This window comes from Brachycentrus maculatus, unplaced genomic scaffold (genome assembly GCF_059751285.1).
Source record: "Brachycentrus maculatus isolate JH-2025_06_01 unplaced genomic scaffold, ASM5975128v1 h1tg000004l, whole genome shotgun sequence".
NCBI classification, from domain to species: Eukaryota; Metazoa; Arthropoda; class Insecta; order Trichoptera; family Brachycentridae; genus Brachycentrus; species Brachycentrus maculatus.
In genome coordinates, this window is record NW_028280759.1 from 766,758 (window position 1) to 790,678 (window position 23,921).

General features: G+C 33.1%; 1 protein-coding gene across 2 annotated transcripts; it reads right to left on the bottom strand.

Annotated features, from left to right (window-relative positions):
- Positions 1-3,715: 3,715 nt before the first annotated feature.
- Pask (PAS domain containing serine/threonine kinase) lies at positions 3,716-23,354 on the bottom strand. Of its 2 annotated transcripts, none has more exons than XM_088273485.1 (22): positions 23,230-23,354; positions 22,856-22,955; positions 21,784-21,878; positions 21,495-21,661; positions 20,650-20,807; positions 19,643-19,819; positions 18,439-18,558; positions 17,436-17,622; positions 16,272-16,405; positions 14,923-15,148; positions 13,484-14,254; positions 12,594-12,767; positions 10,490-10,629; positions 9,226-9,346; positions 8,213-8,394; positions 7,987-8,127; positions 7,014-7,213; positions 6,512-6,645; positions 6,290-6,427; positions 5,606-5,746; positions 5,371-5,522; positions 3,716-4,503 (listed from the first exon to the last, which is right to left on the bottom strand). In XM_088273485.1, exons 1-22 carry the CDS (start codon positions 23,256-23,258, stop codon positions 4,351-4,353), a joined length of 3,840 nt encoding a protein of 1,279 aa, XP_088129611.1. In that variant the 5' UTR covers positions 23,259-23,354; the 3' UTR covers positions 3,716-4,350. The 2 variants fall into 2 exon arrangements, with proteins under 2 accessions (XP_088129611.1, XP_088129688.1); XM_088273562.1 differs by lacking the exon at positions 23,230-23,354 and adding an exon at positions 23,046-23,166.
- Between the last annotated feature and the right edge of the window lie 567 nt (positions 23,355-23,921).

The window sequence follows — 23,921 nt, forward strand, 5'->3', positions numbered from 1 at the left end:
AATATGCAGTTGAAAAGTTGCGTATAAAAATATATGTTTATATTTATTAGTACTTGGCTATAATATAGACGACCCAATAATCACATCTTTGTTTACCCATACATACATGATTTCGCATACTATGGAATGTTAGACAAATGTCTCAATGATTCAGGAACACCGTATAAAAGAGAGGCTTTTTACAAAATCAAGGATTTTTTTTCACAATTCAGACATTTCGCTAGAAGAGATGAAGAAAACCAGAGAAATTTGTGTTTCCTGGAAATGTACAAGAACAAAGGGTAGCGGATAAGAGTTCAACAAGACAAACAGTGCAAGTCCCAGCCTTGAATGGAGCCATGCTGCATGTACACTAACTCTCACGATTTTGAGGGATGGGGTCAGACAGTTCCCACTGTCCAAACAGATGAAATGATCACGACAAAGAGAGAGAATAGTGTGCATTATTTACCCGTTAAACTGCTTTGTTTAAACTTTTTTTTAAATATGAAGACAAACTGTTTCAAAACAGTTTTGTCTTTAGTGTGCGCCCAGTCCAAGAATAGTTATTTACACATCTAGATATTTTACATAAGCTTCAATTTATTTGAATAACAATATTACAACATATTTATGTACACTCAAAAAGCCAAATGGGCTTTTTGACAATTTATAAATATCGAATTGATATTACAGAAGCATTTCATGTCTATAACTTTCTGCTCGAAATTTTTTTTTTTAGTATAAAAGAAACTCAAACGGTTTTTTTAAAGGGACAGTCTTGTTTGTCATCTTAAACAAAAACATATTTTTCTTATTGCAATCGATAGCAACACCAGCAGAAAATATATTCTGAGAGTAACGTTAGATTAAAATTATTTTTATAATTTCAGGTAATAATACAAGTACATATTTGTCAAGCCAATCCCTAATAATACCCCCTGGATTGAATTCTGACAAGCATGGAGTCAAACAATAAAAAAAGTGAACTGTAATATTGTAACTGTAAGATTCAAAGCTTATAGAGATATTCCAAAACAATTTTTATGGTAATTATGATAAAGTAAGGTCGTTTGTGCACTATGCAGAATTTTACCGTCCGGCACTCCAGTTAGCGTGATAAAACGATGATTGGCTTGTGCTTTTGTCCATCTTTCTTCGGATCGGTGCTCTTGATCAGTGCGTGAACTTGTTGCGCATAAATTCGATCATACTAAACTGTCGTAGTCGCTTTTATTTTTCAAAACTGGAATGCCGGACGGTAAAATTCCGTGTAGTGCACAAGTGCGGTAATGGTGCTTTCATATTCATATAGCTTCAAATTCAGTGACTTTTTTACTTTAATTTCCTAAAAATATTACAAAATCCTACCAGCATAGTGATAATAAATTTTAAAACATGCTATGTGTATAAAAGCATAACATATTGTCCAATTTTTATAGTAAAATTTCTATTAAATACTATTCTCATATCAAATTAATAACACAATCTGAATACTTATTAAAGTTAACCAACATGGTGACTATCGGTGATATTACACAGTCATAAAAATTACAATTTTAATTAAAACATACATTTATTACAATCTTTGGTCATTGATATGCTAGGAAAATTGGCAAACAAAGTAAAAAATGAGATCATTTAAGATATTTGGATAATTTAAAATAATGAATGATAAAATTAATATGTAGTCCGTTCTTATCATATAAAAGAATATTAATAATAAAAGGTTTAAAATAGTTTTAAAACTAAATAAAGAAGTTTTTGGAATGAAAAAAGGAGCTGACTTTAATATTCAATTAACACTTCGGCAAACACATTAAAATTATGCGATATGTCCTAGATTCAACATAAAATATATTTTCATGAATCATATTGATAAAAATATATTGATTAAATTCATTTTACTGAACCCAAATAACAAAATTATAATCAATATAAAAATAAAATCTAAACTATTGTAGATGAGTCTGCCAAAGTATGAAGTACATTTTATTATAAATAAATTTAGACAGTTAAAAGCTACAGAATTCTCTAAAACAACTACACGCTACATTCTTCCAAAAATAAATATTCTAAACTCGACGCTTAGTCTTTCTTTTTAGATTTGTCAGTAGCAAATTCTACGGTATTTAAAAGCTCAATCAATAGCACCTTCAAGCGAGTGGACTACTCTATGTATGCGTTACATGCTCATGATATAAAAATTAGAAAAAAAGGTATGCCAACTATATGGATTTTTACATTCCACAATGGAATTTTCCACATTCTGCATACATTAGAACATAGCTTTTTAGTAAAAATAGGGTCTATTCTGTGAATTTGCACAGATTTATTGTGTGAATTTGTATAATAGCTCAAAATAGGGATACTCCAATTGCTGGTAAAAACAATATCATTGGGCTAACATCTGTGACATTAAACAATGAATTAAAAGTTTTATTAAAAATAAAAATAAAATAGTAGAAGCCTAAAAATACACTTTAAATGTGAAGATTATCACTATTGTAAAATGACTTTATTGCATTTTGCTTATTTTTTGGCATTACATATTAGAGCGTTGATCAAGTAAGAATATAAAATGCACTAAATAAGTGAAATATTAAAATGCATTACAAATTAAACTATCGAAATCCATAAAAGTCTGAGGTAAGACAACATTTTGATTTATAAAAATTGTTGATAAACATAATTATTAGATATTACATTTAATTAAATAAAAGGGAGCACCATAAATATTTTTTAAATTAGTATTTGATATAAAGGAATTTTGAAATTATATGAAAATTATGATGGATATCTTAATAAGTATGTATTTGAATAGAAGAAATTTTTATTTTTATTTTTTTTTAAAGTTATTTGAAAATTATGGTGGACTCACGGAGAGTGAGAATATATTGACATTGAAAAATGAGTGAAAAGGGCCTAAGTTATATTTTGACATTTTTCATAAAAGAAATTAACCCGTTTCTATTTTTTCATTATAAAAAGTATTATGTTTTAAATAAATTAGATTTTTGATAAAAAAACCTAACAAACAAACAAAATATTTGAAAAAAAAGCAATAAAAGAATGCAAAGCAAAGAAAGTTATGGTATCGAAAATTCAAATCATTGGAATACAGAATTATTAAGAAACATAGAATCAAAAGAATATCTGTACTGGAAACAAGTGATTACACACAATGATATTACAATTAATAAATTATATAATGTACAAATAGCTAATTGTTCTATGTGAACAGCACAAATATGCATGTTTTGTACATATAAAACAAGTGCATATTATCAAGAAAAACGAGTGATGCAAGTTATATTTATATTGAAACATTAGTGCGTTACATAAATGCATGTAATGTAATTATTCAGATCATTTTTTAAAACAAATGCTCCTAAACCATTTGGGTGTCATGTAATGCCTTAGAATTTAGAATGTGAGGATATGTATGGAATAACGACATGTAATTCAATTGAAAGGTTTGTATATGGAATAACACCTTCAACTTTTTTGAAATACATAAGTAATTGCTTTTTATTATATTAAGATCTTAAAAATAGTAAATGAGATATTTGCTTTTCCAAATTGTAGAAAATGCTGAAACTAAAATACAAAAATGGCCACCGATAAAAACGGAGTGACGAAAATAAAATAAGGATAACATTTTATTTTTACGTTATTTACGTTACATTATATTACTAACACAACATAATTATTATTATTAATATTATTTTTAAACTTTTTTTAAATGGTCCAGAAACAACGAGTCACTTAACAATTCAAAAACATATGCAGATAAGCAAGTATTAAAAATATATATTATATTTGGAGATACTTAACACAAAAATTCCCAGAATTTTTAAGCAATAAGCGAAGTACGCTGGCAGTCATAATATTGTGGCAGGACTCTGTGTTTAATTAGAAAGAAAAAATATGCATACTGAACTCATTTTTCCCAAAAAAAAAACTTCACTTGTAATGTCTTTAGAATATCAAGTTCAATTAGACCAAACGACGAAGAAACAGATCATCTGGATCTAACAAAGAAATACATAATTCATTATGGTTATTAGCTGGAGAAAGACATTGATAAAATGAATGTAAATAAAACATAATAGGTCTCATCTGCAGAATAAAAAAAGAGAGATATGTTTATTTCTGTTCAAATGGTCGAAATGAAAGTAATTATGAATTGGAGGAATGCCAAAAATGAAAGATAGATATGTGAAAAAATGACTTATTGGATAATAAATCATCAGTCGTTATTTCATTGCATGTCCTCAAATATTGCCTTATGGCATGTGTTAAGATGAAAAAGTGACGGGGTAGCAAGGAACGCAACAATAGTACGGAGTAGAATTATCACAGGTTAGTTCAGGAGAGACTCTCTTGGTCGCACTCATCCCAGCTGTCACACGCGTACGGGTCGTCGTTATCACACTCAAACTCGCAAGCCGAGCGGCCCGTGGCGTCTGAGCTCAAGTCTGTCATGGCCGCATCCGAAATGGGCTTTGATATGTCCAATATCTACAAAATCAACATAGATTAGTGTCATGTGATGCCACCATTTCTGCACATCTGGCTACCATACATCTATAAATTTAGATGCATTTTTCATAACAATAGGACAAAATAACAAGTTTATGGCAAGTACGTAAGGCAGAAAAATAATGATATTTAATATTCTCAATATTATTAATGTGCCTATTATAAAGGTACTATGGTGCTGAAGGGTGGTATTGTTTGCATGCTGTGGTAGTGATTGTCCTGACGAAGAGTCATAAAAAGAAGACATAAAAATCTCGGTGAGTGGTTATATACTAGTATAATTAACATTTTTGTAAAAAAATAAAGATATTTATTTAAAAAAACATAAATGTAATATAGTTAAGATGGCGATTGAAACATTTTGATATTAACTAACAACAGGCTTTGACAGTAATTGCATAATTTTACATGTTGGATTCAGATCACTAAATAGAACAGAACACATTGTAATTAATCTTTACTTGGTTATAGTTTCAGCTGACCAATTAATTAATGCTTATTTGTAATGTAAACCAGCATTTCTTTTTTATTTATTTGCATATTTGTTTGTATAAGTCTATATATTTTTAGACTTCGGAAATATCACCACACAATAGTTTAAATACGAAAAATTAGTGAATCTGTTTATCGAATAAGCTAATTTAATTCAAATTATTTTTAAAATTTATTACCATTTATTTATTTTAAATTAAAGAGGTTTTAGTCATCAGTCATTATCATGATCAGTCATATTAGAGTATAAAGAGAACTTGATATTAATGGTAATGTTTGGTAGCTAAACTACTCTGCGCATAAATGGACAATAGGTCATCTCCTCAGTAAGCATATTTAAGGGTTGATTCTTACTTCAGCGGAAGACCGAAGGCTGTAGTTGTCAGATTGTAATTCTTTATCCATCGAGAAGGCATTGAACTGTCCTTGTGACCTTCTCTTGATGTTATCCTTAGGGAGAGCCTTCAAATCAGGCTTGCTTGTCCCTTCCTGCTGCAGTGCAGTTCCTGGAGATTAGGGTTAGTTATATAGAAGATTTATGGTCGACACGGTATGGAAATCTATCTAGCCTTCTAGCGGCAGGACTCACCGGAACGTGCAGCATTGTGGGGAGGGTCTGTGTGTGACGCAGAGTGGGAGGTGAGTGAAGGAGCATCCTCCTCTCCGGACAGCGGTGACCCCGAACATCCCCAACCGGAATAGTAGACTTCCGGAGCTGCCTCCTGGCTCTCTGCCAAATTAGAAATACACTCATATCAACTATTTCATTTTGTAAATTATTACAAATGCTTTATTAAATGCAAATTACCAAAATTGATTTTCACAACTGTGTATTATAAAAAATATATCTACTGCAGTTGGCAAGTGTTATAAGACTGGATTTTTTCAATTCAATATAACCTCTATCCACACCCAATGCGCATAGGCGCTACTTTGTATCGTCAAAGTGTTTTTATTCATTAATTATATGACGTGAAGGTGATCAGTCCTGCACTTTTGGCACCAGGTGATATTAAATTATAAAGTATTTTGAAATTCTGTTCCCTCCAACTATTTTCATACAAAATATTTGATTAATCAATATTTTGATAAAAGATGAAATATCTTGCACACAATTTTAAATAAAATTATGATGAAAGAGTACAAAAACAATTTTAATTTCTGCTAGTTATATATGTATTAAAAATAAGTGAATTTGCTTTTGCTTGTTTTAAATAAAATAAAAAAAATAGGAAAATACATGGTTAGTTATAATACTATAAAAGAAAATTACCACAGTCAATGATGTCACAGAAATTATAGTTGTTGATGCTGACGGTCTGATTCATCCAGGGGTGGGCCATCAGTTGGGAAATGGTGCATCTCTCTTCGGGATTCTTGCACAGCATCCACCGCAGAAGATGCTCCAGGTCTACCAAATCATGGAATATAATTTATCCAACACGCTAAGGTTAGTAACAGATGTGTGGCGTGTGATGGAAGGAATGTAACATACCGCTGGTTACAGTTTGCGGTAGAACGAGCAGGGCTTGAATGGTGTCCTCGATGTCCATGAATGGGTTTTCAAAGAAGACCAGAATATAAAGGGTTATACCCATGGACCACATCTCTAACTCCGGCCCGGCATATCTATTAGGAGGGAAATAAATCAATTAGTTTCAGCATCACAAAATACATAATATCAATTGATTAAAGTGGAAACTAGCACTAGTGGAAGTCCCCCAGGAACATGGAGTTGATAACAGTTTTACACTTTCTGCCCTGTAGCGGGTAAATATTATGTCAAAAAATATGCCGCTTTCACTGGGGTATAATACATTTTCTCGGCATTCTGAAAACATGCACAACTGAAAATTGTCAATTTTTGGTATATGACGTTGTCGAAAGGAATGAGCGATGTTTCAAAGGAAATAAGCCGTCTTCATATCTTGTAACAAATAAAACTATTTTCACAAACATAATTGTAACTCGCTTTGTAAAATAATAAATTAACTTACTTATTTCCCGCTAAAACTTCAGGACTGCAGTACTCCGTGGTGCCATAGAAAGTGGAAAACAAAATGGTGTCATGCCGAAACGTGGCCGAACCAAAGTCAATCAGCTTTACGTGGAATTTATTGTCTATTATCACATTCTCATCCTTAATATCTCTATGCAGTATGTTCAGAGAATGCAAATACTGCACGGCTTGTCCAATCTGCAAAGATTAAGCTTTAATAAAAAACAAACATAGCTCACATCACATCACAAAAAAAAAACAAATTTTGTCGCAGGTGCAAGTTTATAACTCTTTAAGAATAAGCAATATGCTTAGTAAAAGTTCACAATGGCAAAGATTAGTTCTTAAGTTTCTTTAATTCTTCTTCTTCTTCTTTTAGGACTAGGTCCTGACATTCTCGGGTCGGTCCTGGGAGGTGGAAGACCAGCTATCCTTCCATCGTTTAGGTGGTCTTCCTGGGGGTCTGATCCCGCCTATGCTGCTGTCCGCTGCCACCCTCACCACTCGATCCGAATTCCTTCAATTCACATACATAATACTATCGAGGTGCGATCTTCAGGCTGCATTGTAAACCTCCGATTTTGACCGATTCTAGTATTACTATAAAAATCATGTTTGGCCTGTGGAATTGTTTAAGTTCAAAGCATGTAAATCTGCGTATCCACTACATAAACACAAGAAGTGTTCTATGATTTTTACTAGTGGGTATATTTACGAGGGAATAACGGTTTGGGAAACGTTATTACGGAGCATGCATTTCTGCAGTCGTTAGAAGCCCAATACCTACACTAAAGATATTCCAGTGAGCATGTTTGCAATTTAGTAGTAAACCGGGCTTAAGAAACATGTGACGTTTTTGACAAGCATAATTCTATTTTACCTATTGTTTTGCCATATTTGTGGTAAGACATAATGATGAGTACTCGAGTTGTAAAAAAACAAGTGTTTTTCTTTTACAAATTCTATTTTACCTGTTTAAAAATGTGGCAAGTTAGCGGTTCATCTAATTTAGGCCATCTCTCAATAAACTCGAAAAGATCCATTCCGGAGCCGTGCTTTTCCATTATCATTTGAAAATATTTTTCATTCTCATATACATCTAAAACGGTCACCTGCAAAAAAATTTTATTTAGGTCGCTTACGGATTGTGTTTTGATTGAGTTACAAAATCGATCTATTTTTGAAAAAAACACTTACAATATTGGGATGTTTCAAGGTTTGAAGTAGACTAACTTCTAAAGGCACTTTCTTTCCACTCTTATCAGGGCTGTCGACCCAAAACTGTTGGTTCACCTTCTCTTTGAGAATAAACTTAGCGATGACCAGTAATCGGTCTGATCTTTTGTACGCCATCTTCACACATCCGTAGGCGCCCTTACCTAGAAATACACACTAAAATATACAATACATACTATACGACATGTTAAAACTCTATACTCTATGGGTAGATCCCTTAAAAGTGGTGACTGAAAAATTTGTGATATGTCAGGGTTCTTTCATGCTCTGTCCTATCAATCTATAAAGTAAACAGACTTGTGAATAGTGTCTGGTAGTAGTTTCCAAGCAGTTTACACATTGTTTGCGGGAAACGCTCAAAAGTGTCTTTTACATACTGTTGGTAGAGAGCAGAAGACGTTTATAAGCATTCCATTTGCTTACTTTTGGTAGAGCGCGAGTCGCCAAAAACATATGGTTAAAAACAAACTTGTGGTTACATATGATTAGGTTACTTGCAATTAGTATGTGTACAACTCTGATTAGTATGCTAATTAGGGTCGGGGTTGATGAAAAAACCGCCTGATAACAATGTGTTAATACCAATTTGCTAGCGTAGGTATTAGGCTTTTGTTAATAAATGTCTCAGAAGGTCCAAGGTGTTTTACTACGACTCGCACTGCTTTACCAGACTTTTACATTTTTTTTTTATTACAATTTATATTTGAAGCTCTAACTTTGTGATTTTCCATTTTATAATTAAAATGTAACTTTTTTTTAAATAACTTTAAATATTTTAATTATTACTTAATTATAATGTCTACCGGTTTCGAAGCTAACCGCTTCTTTATCAAGACTGAGCCTCGAAACCGGTAGACATTATAATTAAGTTATAATTAAAATATTTAGAGTGATTTTAAAAAAAGTTACATTTTAATTTGAATTTTTTAATTAATAACAAAGTAATCTTAAAAAAATGAATGTCGGTTGTTTACCTATTTGCTTAAGAGTAACATAATTCTTGTTATATTCCCCTGAAGTTTGTTCTTCCCCACACTGGCTGAGTAAGGAGATGGACAACGGCCTGCTCACATTATGGCTTCCTTGTTTATGGACCTACAACAAAGAAATAAAAAAATAAATTGCAATTATGTTTTGCAGAATTTTAAATGACCTTTTCAAGTGAAGAAATTCATGGTTAGAAGAAATTCAAAAAGCCTAAAAGTCTCTAGATATCAAGGAGTCCATCTTGATATTGAATACAAAATTTGAATGAAAACAATTTAAAACAGATTAAATCGAAGTAACAAAATATTTTCAATAATACCTGATGAAATATTGATATATTTTAGTTAAAGCTTTAATTTGTCAATATGCTAGCTGAAACACAAATATCATAAAATACACAATATCCGTTTTTTAAATTTGGTTTGAATATATGTATATTTCTTTAAGTATAATCTGCAAAATGCTTTAAAAAATACAATTAGTGTTATGAATAGAGGGTAGCGAGTGATTACATTTGAGAAGTTTGACTTTTGTGGCAACATTGTTGGGTTGTCGCGCTGACATAAGCGGTACGGAGGCGTTTCGATACGAACTAAACCGAAGATTTCCGAGCGGACCCGACTCTGAACCGAGAGAGCTGAAAAGCCGCGAGGACTGCTTGGATCGTTGACGCGAACAGACGTTTTATTTAGATCTTAACTTACTTCTTTACTTCTTTAACTCCAATTATTTGTCATTATTTGATTCCAGTATTTACTATAGTATCACAATAATTTCAATAAAGGAACCAACTGTAAGTACATCATTTTGTTTTCATTCTGTGCACTACTCCCTTACATTAACAAACACGATCACCAACACGTGATCACAAAACGAGGTATTTTTACACAACACGCCGCTCCCAAAATAGCTGTTCCCGAAACCAATAGCTATAAAAGTTGGCCAAACAGCTATACTTTCAAACAAATAGAGAAAAAATATATCGTGAATTATTTTTTATATTTATTTCTAGTGTATTGTTCAAATATTTTTTAAACATGAAAAGCCACTCCGCGGGTTAGAGGTAAGTGAATATGATTTTTTAGCAAAATTTAATCTAAATATTTAATTCATCAAATCTCATACGTTTGGAGTCATAGCATCCTGTGACCTACCCCTACGGTGGTGGCTGAAAGGCGGCACTGTACGTGGCAAGAAGTTGCACAACATGACGCGGAATGGGCTATCAACAAATATTAGTTTGGTACTCACAATGGATATTGAGTTATCAGCTGTGGAGTTGATACTGGAGGGGTGTAGAGCGGGTGGCTCGGGGCTAGTCACACTCACCCACACACAGAGCACACTGCCGCCACCCCGTAAACATACGCTGGACACTGTATACACCACACCTGCAAAAAAGGTATTTTTACACAAATCATGTCATCCTATTTATTCAACAGTATGGGATTATTTGTTACGTTGATATCGCTTACTCCTTTCAAGAACGTCATAAATCAAAAATTGACAATTTTTAGTTGTGCATGTTTTTGGAATGCCCAGAAAATGTATTATATCCCAGCAAAAGAGGCATATTTTTAACTTAATATTTACCCGCTACAGGGCAGAAAGTGTTTTTTTTGCATTTTGAAGAAAAGGTATTGTTTAATAATTTTTAAAAAATATATTAAATATTTTTCAAATGGAGAAAAAACCTTCAGGTTATACCTAAAAAGATCGATTGCACAGTAAAAAGTTCAAAAAGTGGCTTGATATTTATTTTTAATACAGTGTATTATATTTTTAAACTTAAAAAACGTTCTCCTTAAAAATCAAGTTTTATTTTTATTTATGACGTTCTTGAAAGGAATGAGCGATATGAGTAAAGCATTATTAAATTGTGTCAATGTTGCCCAAAAATCGAAAATGAAAATAATACTTATCAAATGTGAAATCCATACTGAAATTTTCAACAATTTACAACTTTTGACAGTCAAACAAACAACTATATGCTAAAACAACACTTAAATATGCATTAAAGAATTATCCACATATATCACGAGACAGCACACCATCATATGTGCTGCAACAGTTCTTTATGGAGACGTACATAGAACCACAATATTCCAAACACAGAAACACATCTCTAGTATATACCTTTTTTTGGCCAAAGGAACTTTAAATATTATGCAATAAAGTTGTATAACTTGCTTACATATCCATAAAGTCATAAAATAACAAAATTATGTTTAAAAGAGCTATCCATAATTGAATAATGGAGGTAGGTAGATCTTAAATATATCGCATCATTCGGCAATGTCTTATTTGATTGCAAGACATAAACAGTTTACTTTATTTTATTTATAGTTTCGGCATTAACTTTGTGGTAAGACATGTTACAATGATTAAAGAAAACACTTGTTTTTTACCACTTGAGTTTTATTATTGACTACATGTTTCAGAAGTTAAACTTCCATCATTCAGGTCTGTATAATAACTAAAATATAAAATATAAAATTGTTCTATAAATAAGGAGAGGGGAAAGTAAAGGGAAAGGGTTAGTCAAGGGGCGGAGTTTGAAAACAAAGGAAGTTTTCCTAAAGAAAAAAATATCCAACCTGCATATTGTACAAATAATAATTTACATAAAATCCTCGATAACTCAAAATCTAAAATTGATTTATTACAAAAAAGTGGTGTTTATGAAATTTCGTGTGGAGATTGTGATAAAAAATATATTGGCCAAACTGCGAGAAATTTAAAGATTAGAATTAAAGAACATCATAGCGGTCTTGTTAGTAATTATTTTTCGGAATTTGCAAATCACATAATAGATAATTACTCATTTCACTCTCATAAATTAAAATTATTACACCTTGTTCCATATAAAGGCCAAATTATGTATTATTTTGAAAACTTAGAAATCCAAAAAAACCTTAATTCTAATAATAATTTATTAAATAATATATTGTTTCAAAATTCTTCACCGTTGCTTTCCATTTTTCCTTTGTTTTCAAACTCCGCCCCTTGACTAACCCTTTCCCTTTACTTTCCCCTCTCCTTATTTATAGAACAATTTTATATTTTATATTTTAGTTATTATACAGACCTGAATGATGGAAGTTTAACTTCTGAAACATGTAGTCAATAATAAAACTCAAGTGGTAAAAAACAAGTGTTTTCTTTAATCATTGTAACAGTTTACTTTTTATATAATTTTAAACAAAAGTGCTGTAAAATATGCCCTCGGCATGAGAAAACCCAATGTGGACACATTGCTGTAAATTATAATTATGAAAATTTGTATGATAAAAAAAAAACAAATAAAATTCCTCTAGGTTATGTAAAATAAATATTAATATTATCTCCCACTTACTGAGTTCCGTGCCGTCCTTGTGTAGGACTGTTCCCCTGTACGTGGCTTCCCTCTGGAGCTGATGATGTAGCGGGTGTAGCGGATGAAGAGGAGCCCGCGCTTGTCTCAAGTTTTGAGGAGTCGAAGTTGCGACATGGCTTCGGATGGCTCTCGGTGTTCCCTGAAGCAACTCGCCTAAAAGATATTCAGCAGATATGTAATAAAGAACAATGCGAGTGTGATATGTAACTGCATATTGTGTGAAAATATTATCTAAAGCATGGGTGGCCAACATTTTAAGCAGTCGGGCCAAATTTTAGAAACGAGATTTCCTATCCGGCCTTAAAACAAAATTTCTTTAATTATTCAAAGCAAACATGAAATGTAATATTTTTTAAAGACAATATAAATAACCATAATTAAACATATTTATTAAATTAGAGTTAGGCGTTAATCAAACGTATTTATTAAATTAGGGATAGGCTTATTTTTGAGAAATCACTTTTCTGGACTCTGGATGAATATTGGTTTGATTTTTTTGCTAGTATCATGGCTATTGCGTAACTAGCTTATACAAAGTATTTTGACTCACTCTAGTCAGTCGGTTATAGCAGCATCAATGTGTATTTAAAAATCGATCGCAAAATGTTGTGATTGTTTGTTAAAACGAATATACCATGGAAGATAATGAGATATTTCCATACATGGGATATGATACGAAATACGCACAATAAAATGTTCTTTTGGTAGTTTAATGTACACTTAAAGAAAAATGTGTGATATGCTCCGCGGGCCGCAAAAAGACACCTGGTGGCCGCATGCGGCCCGCGGGCCGCGGGTTGGCCACCTTTGATCTAAAGCAAAAGTGTACATTTGTTGGTAAAAATTTATGACAATGTCCAGTAACTTACGATCGAAAAACTTGTTTGGGTTATCCGATATGACTTCGGCACTCTTAAATTCGGCTTTGATCTTGTCAACGTGTTTGAATGCTACCGATTTTTCTGATAGTAAATCTGTATCATCCGTGAAATTCTCGGCGGCACTGGAGAGAGGCATTTCATTTATAGGAGTCAGAAAGTCCGCACTCGTTTCATTAGAATCGCACAAATCCAGGGACATTGTACTCCGATCTAACAAGGACACCACTGATTTGACAGAGCCTGTCTTAACGGAGCCCTTGCTGCTGTCAAAGTTAAGTTTGGCGGTCGCATCCGAGCTCTTGATACGTTGTCCACCGTTAACGCTGAAATCTGTAGATTTCCTAGAAGTATAGTAAACGGAATCGGATTTGTCTGTAGATCTAGTTGTGTCGTTATGTTTATTAGCGAGATTGAGGTTATTTTCTCTGTTCTCAGATCCGAGGATATTCTCGGAGCGGGATTTGGATATGCTCGAGTTAAAGTACTCGTCGTCCATGGACATGTTGGAGACCGCCGAGATGACGTCTGGGACGAGGGACAGGTCCAGTCTCTGGTCGCAGGTGCTGATGCTGGAGACCATGTCCTGGGTGGGAGTCGGAGTGTGCGTCTTGTCCAGGTTCTGACAACTCGAAGACTTGTCGAGACACAAGGCGCTGGAGGACTTGTCCCTCGTGACTTGCGACACTTGGGAATGCTGGACACTTTGGCTCAAAGGTGATTTGCGACTGCCTTCATCTTCGTTAGCGTCAGAATCGGAATCTGAATAGAATTTAAAAATGGTAAATAAAATGAACATGAAAATTTAAGAATTTAAATATCATTCCAGTTAAAATACATTTTATATGCAAGTATTCGTGATTGAAATTACTGATGAAATTAAAAGCTTATATAATGAAAATAGTAAAGGTTACATGTGAATAAACTATTAAAATAACACTACGTCGTGCTTTATTCACCATTAGGAACAGGTGAAAGGTTACAAAGTATTAATATGGCAATGCTCGACACGCTGCAATTTTTTTGGCAAAAATGATAATATCTGACATAATGTCATAATAATCCCAAGAGATGTCTTTAATATTAATACTGTCAGAAACACTTAGCCAGTAAAATGAATAGGAAAGTTATTATGCGTAAGCGCAGAAATTGTGTACTGGCTGGAATAAGTTTTGTGGTAATTGAAAGATTTATATGTTTGTAATAAATGGCTCAGCCTAATATGTCAAATAATAAGAAAGAACATTTTCATTTATTGATTCGGCCGTCACTTTGTGGTAAAATCTATCGATTTTCAATTAAAGCTTTACTGAGTAAATCATACACCGTAAACGTTGTTTATAAATTATGCGGAATGCATCGAAACGCAAAAAATAGTGGTATTTACCAAGTAAAATTAAAAAAAAATAACATAATGAAGAATGGATTACCAGAATGATTATTCGGTACAGGTGAGAGGCTGATGTTCCGACTGCGCGGCTGTGAGGGATGTATCAGGTGCGACTCGTGGCAGAAGTCCGTGATGATGGAGGATATCGGCTTGCTGACCACTTCGGCAAACGCCTTCCCGAAGGTGAGCATCGTAAAGTGGTGGTTGCACGCCGACACGATCCCGGCCTCATCTACCACGAGCAGTCCGCTCACGTTGTGGTACACCTGGAAGTGTACCGAGAATGTGACCTTTGTTAGGATAAATACCAGCAGGTCTCAAGTAGAGATCACTGATTTTTTTAGAACCATTATAATATCGGCACACTAGGACTTCATAAGAGCGTTTTAAAAATATTTGCTTAACCAAATGAATGCATTATTTATCATTTCTTGAATGTTTTTCGTAGATACTTTATGGCACATTTTATAAACTTTATAAAATAAGACAACTTTGTTTTAACCACTTTTTTATTGGTACACTTTATCCAACCGGTTTCGACAAGAATCTTGTCATCATCAGGGTTTATGTACTAAATTCTAAATCATTGAAATACTCATAGTTAAGGTGTACGAATAAAAAAGTGGTTAAAACAAAATTGGTTTAATTTATAAACATTATTTATCGTTTTATTTTTTGACATCTTAACATAAATGAATTAGAATATGGAAGTTTGGGCAATTGCAGGGCTTGCGACCGTCATAGGCTTGGTTAAGTGATCATTTTACACACATGAACATTTACCAATTCTATCCATGATTAATAACCACACTACTCAATTTTTTGTTGTTGAATCTTTTAGATAAATTGATCAAACTGGTAACTCAGTATGTATCCGCAAGTTCATAATAACCATTTATGGTAGGATGAGGAAAGTTTTTATTAAGAAGAGACTTTCCATTTATATGTGAGGTCCAAATCCTGGATTATATTCACATACTTGTTTGAAAACACGATTTTCAATTTATTTTAGCTTATAATTTGACCAGTTAATCCACCTCTGTAGTGTAATGGTCAGCACGCTCGGCTACCATTCAGGAGGTCCTAGGTTCAATTCCCAAGGGGGGTCAAATAAATATGACTGATTTTTTCACTGTAATATTTATTCAATATTACCCTGGACTGGTTGGTTCCTGAAGCGGAGGGTTGATCACCTTTCCTTCATGTGTAAACGATCAAGACAACACTGCGTTTATATGACGCAGTGCCCTATGCACCATTGGGGTGCGGATAAGGGTTTTACTTTTTACTTTACTTTAACTTATTTATATTTTGAGTGTGTCCAAATACTTGATCGCAAATCTGAATTTGGACACACTCAAAATGTTATAAAGAGATCACAGAACTTACTCTGACGGTGATGTCATAGAGTCGCTTATTGTCATGGCCATCCTTCTCACTAACGGAGGCCTTATTCCCATCTGCTGGTTCATGGTGTTTAATCCACAAGCACAGTGGAAACGTACTGCCATCAAATGTTCGACCTTACAAAATAAATCATTTTATGAACACATTGTGTACATGAATTTCAAAACACAATGTAAATACATTAGTCGTTATTTAAATTTTTTATAAAATGTCACCACAGAGAAAACCCTCGAGTCTTAATGAGAAGACAATCACCACGGTACTTGGTATTAATGATTAAGGAAACACTCCATTAATATGATGCAGTAAGAATCAAAAGAAAAAAAGAGTTTCTATTGATCTTAGTCGTACAATCAATGGTAATTTCGCAGACTAAAATGCTGATTTTTTCTTTCTATATTGTATATAAAAAAAACCCTTATCCGAACCCGATGGTGCATAGGGCACTGCTTCATTTAAACGCAGTGTTATCTTGATTGTTAACACATGAAGGAAAGGTGATCAGCCCTACGCTCCAGGTACCAGTCCAGGGTGATATTGAATAAATATTATAGTGAAAAAATCACATATATTTATTTGACCCCCCCCCCCAGGGAATCGAACCCGGGATCTCCAGTACGGTAGCCCAGCGTGCTGACCATTACACTACAGAGGCGGACAAATCATCATCATCATCAATATAATAAAAGGATTTTATTAAATATAAAAATATCAGCTGAAATAAAAAAAAAGGAATTATTTCATAATTACAATTGAATTATTTTAAGCATATTTACTATGAAAATTATCACGTCCATATATTTTTCATCTATTAGTTAAATGGATGGTAGTAAAAATAAAAGTAAAATATGTTTATTGTGCTCTCAATTTATTTCAGGCTGTCTCCATAGTGTAATGGTTGGCATGTTTTGCTATCAAGCTGGAAGTCCCTATTTCGATTTCCAGGGGAGCCATAGTAAATATAAGCATTTTTCACTTTAATATGTATTGACATGTATCACGAGCAACTGGTACTTGAAGCGCAAGGCTGATCGTCCTTTCTTTGTGTAATTTATTACAAATATAACAACGCGTCAATGTGATAAAGCGCCCTATGAACCATTTGGTACGGAAAAAGGTTTAGATGAAGAAGGATTTTTATTTTACCTGTGGCTTTCTGCTTGGAGACCTGTTTGGTTATATCTGAAGACTCCTTTCCCGGCAAGCTGAGTGATGGAATGAGGGTTGATATGTGTAATCCAATCAGGCGGTCAGTGTGGTCACATTGGAATATTAAGGCAGCCTCTTCCGAATCACAACCGGTCGTGAGTCCAGTATCACCATCTACATATATCTGAAAATAATTACTCAAATACAATATTTTGACAGGGTGAAATATCGTAATGCAGCAGAACTTCTCTGGTCAGCCCTCGGCTGGTCCGCCATTCCAGTTGATCTGACCGTGCTTTTACTGACTTTTTAAAATTGTATTATTAAGTAATAATTTACTGACCACCTATGTAGTGTAATGTTCAGCACGCTCAGTTACCGTTCTGGTGGTCCCAGGTTCGATTCCCAGGGGGGGTGTGTCAAATAAATAAAAGTAATTTTTTTACTCTATTTATTCAATATTACCCTGGGCTGGTTGGTTGATCAACTTTCCTTCATGCATTAACGACCAAGATAACACTGCGTTTATATGATGCAGTGCCCTATGCACCATTGGGGTGCGGATAAGGGTTTGAAGAATGAAGAATTATTTAGTATGGGCTACCTTAATTTTTTTATAGATGTATGTATTATTATTGTATTGCTCTTTACTCCAATGGTTTTAATAAAGAAAACTATATATATGAAATTTTGAGTTCAGGGATAGTTTATTTAACTGTATTTTATAAGAAAGAAGAATAAGAAGTATTTTTCTGTACTTTTTAATATTTTTCTGTATTTTATGATAAAAGTGACAGATTTGGCTTCTACTGTATTTAAATTCAAATGTCCAACTCAGAAGGTTAATGCATCCTTCATGATATAAATTCAACAATAACATTGAGTAGTGACAACCAGATTATATATTTTTTTTACCATAATGTTGTTGGACAAATCATCAATAATTTTTTTTTGTTTAAGTAGCATGTGGTATGTAATATCATATATGTAAAGAACTAACCACAGCTTGTTTGATGTGGACAGGTTCAGCAACAGCCAAGCAAGGACCGTCTGGTTCTAGCTGACGGATCCACAGCGACACTACCACCACTTCTCCGCTACCCGTCAGCATTTCCACAACCTTAACAAAACATTCAAATAATAAAGTAATACAAAATTAAGAAAAATGAATACAACATAATACGTTGTTGTAATAATATCAATTAGGTTTTGTCATAAATAGAGGATACCGTTTTAAAAGTGATTAATATTTTAAGCATATTTTTACAATTCAAATGATGTTACTACATATTTATAAATGTATGCAAATCAGATTAAGATCTATAATTTTTAGTTTTAAAAATAAGGACCGAGGAAAACTTGGTACAATCAGGTATGTCAAACTCTTGAAAGTGGTCAGGTTAGGAGTCGTAATAATCGTCGGGTATGTATGAGGAGATGCATGAATGTAGAAGAGGCGAAAAATGTTTGCAAAGACAGAGTGGTGTGGCATTCGATTCTCTCTGCCTACCCCTGCGGGGAAGCGGCGTGATGGTTAGTTAGTTAGTAAGTTTTAAAAATAAGGAAACATTACAAAAAGATTACACAATGGTTGCCCATCGCATTACATACGTCACATTTTCCGTTCCGTTTTCCAGTGTTGAGACTACTAACCAAAAGATACAGTTAAATCCTCTCACAAATGTTTGCATATCGCTCACTCCTTTCAACAACATCATATATCAAAAATCGTCAATTTTCAGTTGTGCGTGTTTTCGGAATGCCCAGAAAATGTACTATATCCCAGCAAAGGCGGCATATTTTTAACTTAATATTTACCCGCTACAGGGCAGAAAGTGTTGTTTTTTCATTTTGAAGAAAAGGTGTTAATTTTTTTTTTAAATATGGTAAATATTTTTCAAATGGAGAAAAACATTCAGATGTTACCTAAAAAGATCTGTTGCACAGTAAAAAGTTCAATAAGTGGCTTGATATTTATTTTTAATACATTTGATTATATTTTAAAACTTTAAAAACGATCTCCTGAAAAAACAAGTTTCTTGATATATGACGTTGTTGAAAGGAGTGAGCGATATGTTCCATTATATGTGAATAAAACTCAACCGCTGCTACAATATGGATATCATAGCATTAAAAAATGTTCTTCTGTAGGTAATTATATAATTCGTTAGATACTGATTTGATTTTTATTATAAGTTTATAACCTTCCCGCTCATGAGGACCAGGGTGCCGTCATCGGTGTTCAGGCTTCCTTCACTGAGAGCAGCAGCGGGCACTCCGGCGGGGGGCCGGGACCTCAGGAGTTGTTCTAGGCGGAGAGCGCACAGCTCGGTCGATGAATATCCCAAGAGAGAACAGGCTCGACCATTCACAATCAAGATCTGAAACGATGACAAAAAATTAATAAAATTAATCAGAAAGCATCTTCCGTGCAGTTCTCATTGTACGTTTAGGGATGAATGTTTAGTATCTTGGTACATCGGTGAAATTGGAACATTTTAGTTTGGCTACAATGTTTGTAAACATATCGCTCACTCCTTTCAAGAACATCATAAATCAAAATACATACTTGATTTTTCAGGAGAATGTTTTTAAAGTTTAAAAATATAATACAATGTATTAAAAATAAATATCAAGCCACTTATTGAACTTTTTACTATGCAACAGATCTTTTTAGGTAAGACCTGAAGATTTTTTCTCCATTTGAAAAATATTTAGTATATTTAAAAAAATACATTTTCTCCAAAATGCAAAAACAACACTTTCTGCCCTGTAGCGGGTAAATATTAAGTTAAAAATATGCCTCTTTTGCTGGGATATAGTACATTTTCTGGGCATTCCGAAAACATGTACAACTGAAAATTGACAATTTTTGATTTATGACATTCTTGAAAGGAGTGAGCGATATATCAGCCAAAATTATTGACACCGCAATAAACAAAAAGAGATGATGCTTTAGCTAGAGTAAGCAGATTTTTCTTTCTGTAATTGAAATGATATAGAATGAAAAAAAATGTTGGAATTGTATTGAACAACTATGGTCCAACTTAAAAACAACTTGAAAAAAAATTGTTTAAGTAAAATCACTAGTATGGCATGTATCACCCAATTTTGGGTGCTTTGCCAATAAAAATAAAAAATAAAAACTATGGTCCACATTGGAGTTTATTTTTGATTCCTATGATATGATATGTTGAATTTCAATAGGTACCTGTGTCGTTTTGGAGTCTATGGTGAACACAGCCTTATTGGGGTTGATTCCTGGAGAAACTCTGTCTACAGAAATGTAGTTGCTAGATGTGCTTGGTAGTGGAGAATCACTGAGAGCCGCTAGGGATGAATTGAAGCGGACACCGTTTGGTCCATCCACTGTGAAAATTTTTAAGCAAATTTTTTAGGGTTAAACGTATTGATTAGTTAAATTAGATAAATTTAAAAGTAGTCTCAAATGGACGGAACGTCATTTTCTTAATTCCGACTGATTTTTACAAAATACAAGCACAGTTCTGGAATCCCACCAAAAAAATGAATGAGCCATAGACTATTTTCAAATATTCAAATTCTATTGATTTCAGAATTTTGAATTCTGTTAACACGTTTTTTACGTCACACATATATATATTTATGCATTTCAGAAACCTTTTGTTTTGGCAGTGTGCACTTTTTTGTGAATTTCAGTTACCTTCAACATCATATACAAAAAAAAACATGTCTCAAATGCCTAATTTTTTTATCACGTTTGCTTTGCTGTGTAGTGGATAGATGCCACTATTATACAAAAGTATTATTGATTTTTTTCCGGTTTCAAAATACGGATAAAAATCATTATTCTTTAGATGCGATGAAACTACATTTCATGAACAAACTTCGCCGTAACCAATGTGTTAAGACAAAATGACTTTCAATAATTTAGAAGTTTTGCAGCGGCAATACAGCTTGTACACTTTCCAGACCTTTCTGAAGTATCAGAAAATAACTGAAAATATAATGTACATATATGCCATTCGAACTTAATAAATAAATAATCAATACTTGAAAGAATCTTGGTAATATTACCTCTGACGAATTCCATTGTTGGTTTCCCCTTCTGGAGGGAAGTGTCACTATCCATGATTGAGGATTTATACGATGTCCTTATTCTCGGGAAACTTTGGTTTCCTTCAAATGAATAATCGTGAGTCCTTCCGTCATTCGTAGAATCACATAGTTTTCTTTTTCGGAATCTAGAGAAAAAAAAATCAAACATTACAATTTGTTTTCTAGCTGAGCGTATTGGCGGAATATCAGCCCAGTGTATCGGTGAATCGACTGATTTGGGAATAGGACCTCTATTAAAGGTACTTACTTGTTTAGTCGGTGTGGTGATAAATAAGCTGAAGGTGATGCGAGCAGTCTTCGTTTTGCGTCAACATGTTGGTATCTCTCACCAAATGGAGCATACTTGAAACAAAAGACAGTTATATTAGTAATGCCAACATTCGCATCATTTTAATTTTTTTTTTAAATATTAAAAAATAGTAGTTTCAATCATACTGGGAATCAAACCCAGAATTTCATGTACAGTAGCTAAACTCTCTAAACACTACACTATGTAAGCGAACATTTTCTGGTACTAATAATAAATGCATGCTAAACTGAGCCTTCGACAAATTGAAATGTGAATAATGAAGAATCCACATTTTTGGAACTGCTACTGACCCTTATCTGCACCCAATGGTGCATAGAGCACTCCATAAATTGATGCACTGTTAATTTGATTGTTTATTATTCAGTCAGCAGGGTAATCAGTCCTGCGCTTCAGGTACCAGCCCAGGATAATATACTGGGAATCGAACCCAGGGTCTCCAGCATGGTAGACAAATGTGCTGACCAGTACACTACGGAAGTGGACAAAATGTAATAATTGTTGAATCTAGGAGTGAAACATATTTGATGGGATCCAGAAGATTTCAGGCGAAAGTCATTCCTGCTATATAGGAAAGTTTATGAATGAAGAAAACTGTCAGGAAAACAAAGACTAGAGTACTCAGCCAAGTAAGAGTTACATATTCGCACTCGTTCGAGCCTGCGTGACATAATCCACTGCAAATTTGGAATGGTCAATAAAATACATCCAGCTTTTTAACTTCTATGGAGAATACCCATTGGAAACAAACGGACTAATCTTCAATTCGATTGTTTCAAGTTTTGTAATATAGAAATCTAATACATAAATATTTAACATTAAAACTAGTCTTAAATACATCAAATACAAATTAATAATTGTAACAAACCACTATTGTATACAATCAAACGAGAATCAAGAGAGATGTATATCAGAATGAACAAAATACAAACAAAAAAAACAACAAAAACAAAGAAAAAACAACAAAGCATAACATTTATTGGTTGTAATGATTAATACATGCTATACATACTAATGGTGGAAGTTTGTTGAGGTGCTCGGGAGAATAAATATCATTTACTCGCCGTAGAGGGTGCAGACGAACGGGAGTAGGAGTATCGTCTAATTGAGAACTGAAACAATGAACATCAGCAAAATGTTATCACTGTGCAGCAAATACTCAACATATTTAAGATTTTAACACAGTAATATGCGGTCTTTACGTAATAAAACATTGTTTAATGGCATCTTGACGTCAAAATTTAGATTTCACACACTTATTTATTTACATTCGGGAGTATTTATAAACTAGCAAAAATCAATAAAACTCATTCTCAAACGCGCGCAGTTCAAATGTCATGGTGAAATCTCTATTGTTTTAGTGGACACTAAATTAATGTATATTACCTTTCATTAATAGAATTATCCATTTTCATTTAGAGTAAAAAATAAACTTAAAATAACTATTTTTTTTAGATCAAATCAGATAGCTATCAAATTTGATAAAAGACTTTCAAATTTTAACGTTCAATGTTCGGACCGAGATTGCCATATGTCGAAATATGTATTCTTCTTATTTTTTGAGAAAAATGTATCAAGAAAATTTTATCATTTTAAAATACAACATATCGGCAAAAAAATATTGACAAAAAATATTTTTTGATATACTGGAGCTTTCTTTCCTTTCCGTATTTTTACTTTATAAAAATTCGTAAAATGTTATTACATCATGTGGGGTAATTCAATTTATTCTGTGGCAACATTGTACATGCTGATTTTTTTTTTTCTGTTGACAAGGCCTACTAGAGACAGGCCTGGGCGCGCAAACGCCGAATTACGAAGTCAGTGCTATTGTCCGCGTGCGATATGCGAGTGGAATTTCGGATTATTTTTTAAAGTTTTAAACCTACAATTTTCGAAAATCCAGATGTTTAAATGATAACAGTTTATACAAAAAAGGAAAGGTAAAAATAAAACGAATTAATATTACATAAAAAGGCATTATTTATTTTCTTATATACACACACATACACATATACATGTATATATATATATATATATATATATATATATATATATATATATATATATATATATAT

What these genes read in the sequence shown, in the direction of transcription:
- Pask (XM_088273485.1), bottom strand. Translation starts at nt 23,258, where the DNA reads ATGAAAATGGATAATTCTATTAATGAAAG. An exon ending in CTGATAACTCAATATCCATT is followed by an intron (nt 9,347 to 10,489) that starts GTGAGTACCAAA and finishes TCTTTGTTGTAG; the next exon opens with GTCCATAAACAAGGAAGCCA. An exon ending in CTGTGACATCATTGACTGTG is followed by an intron (nt 5,747 to 6,289) that starts GTAATTTTCTTT and finishes CTAATTTGGCAG; the next exon opens with AGAGCCAGGAGGCAGCTCCG.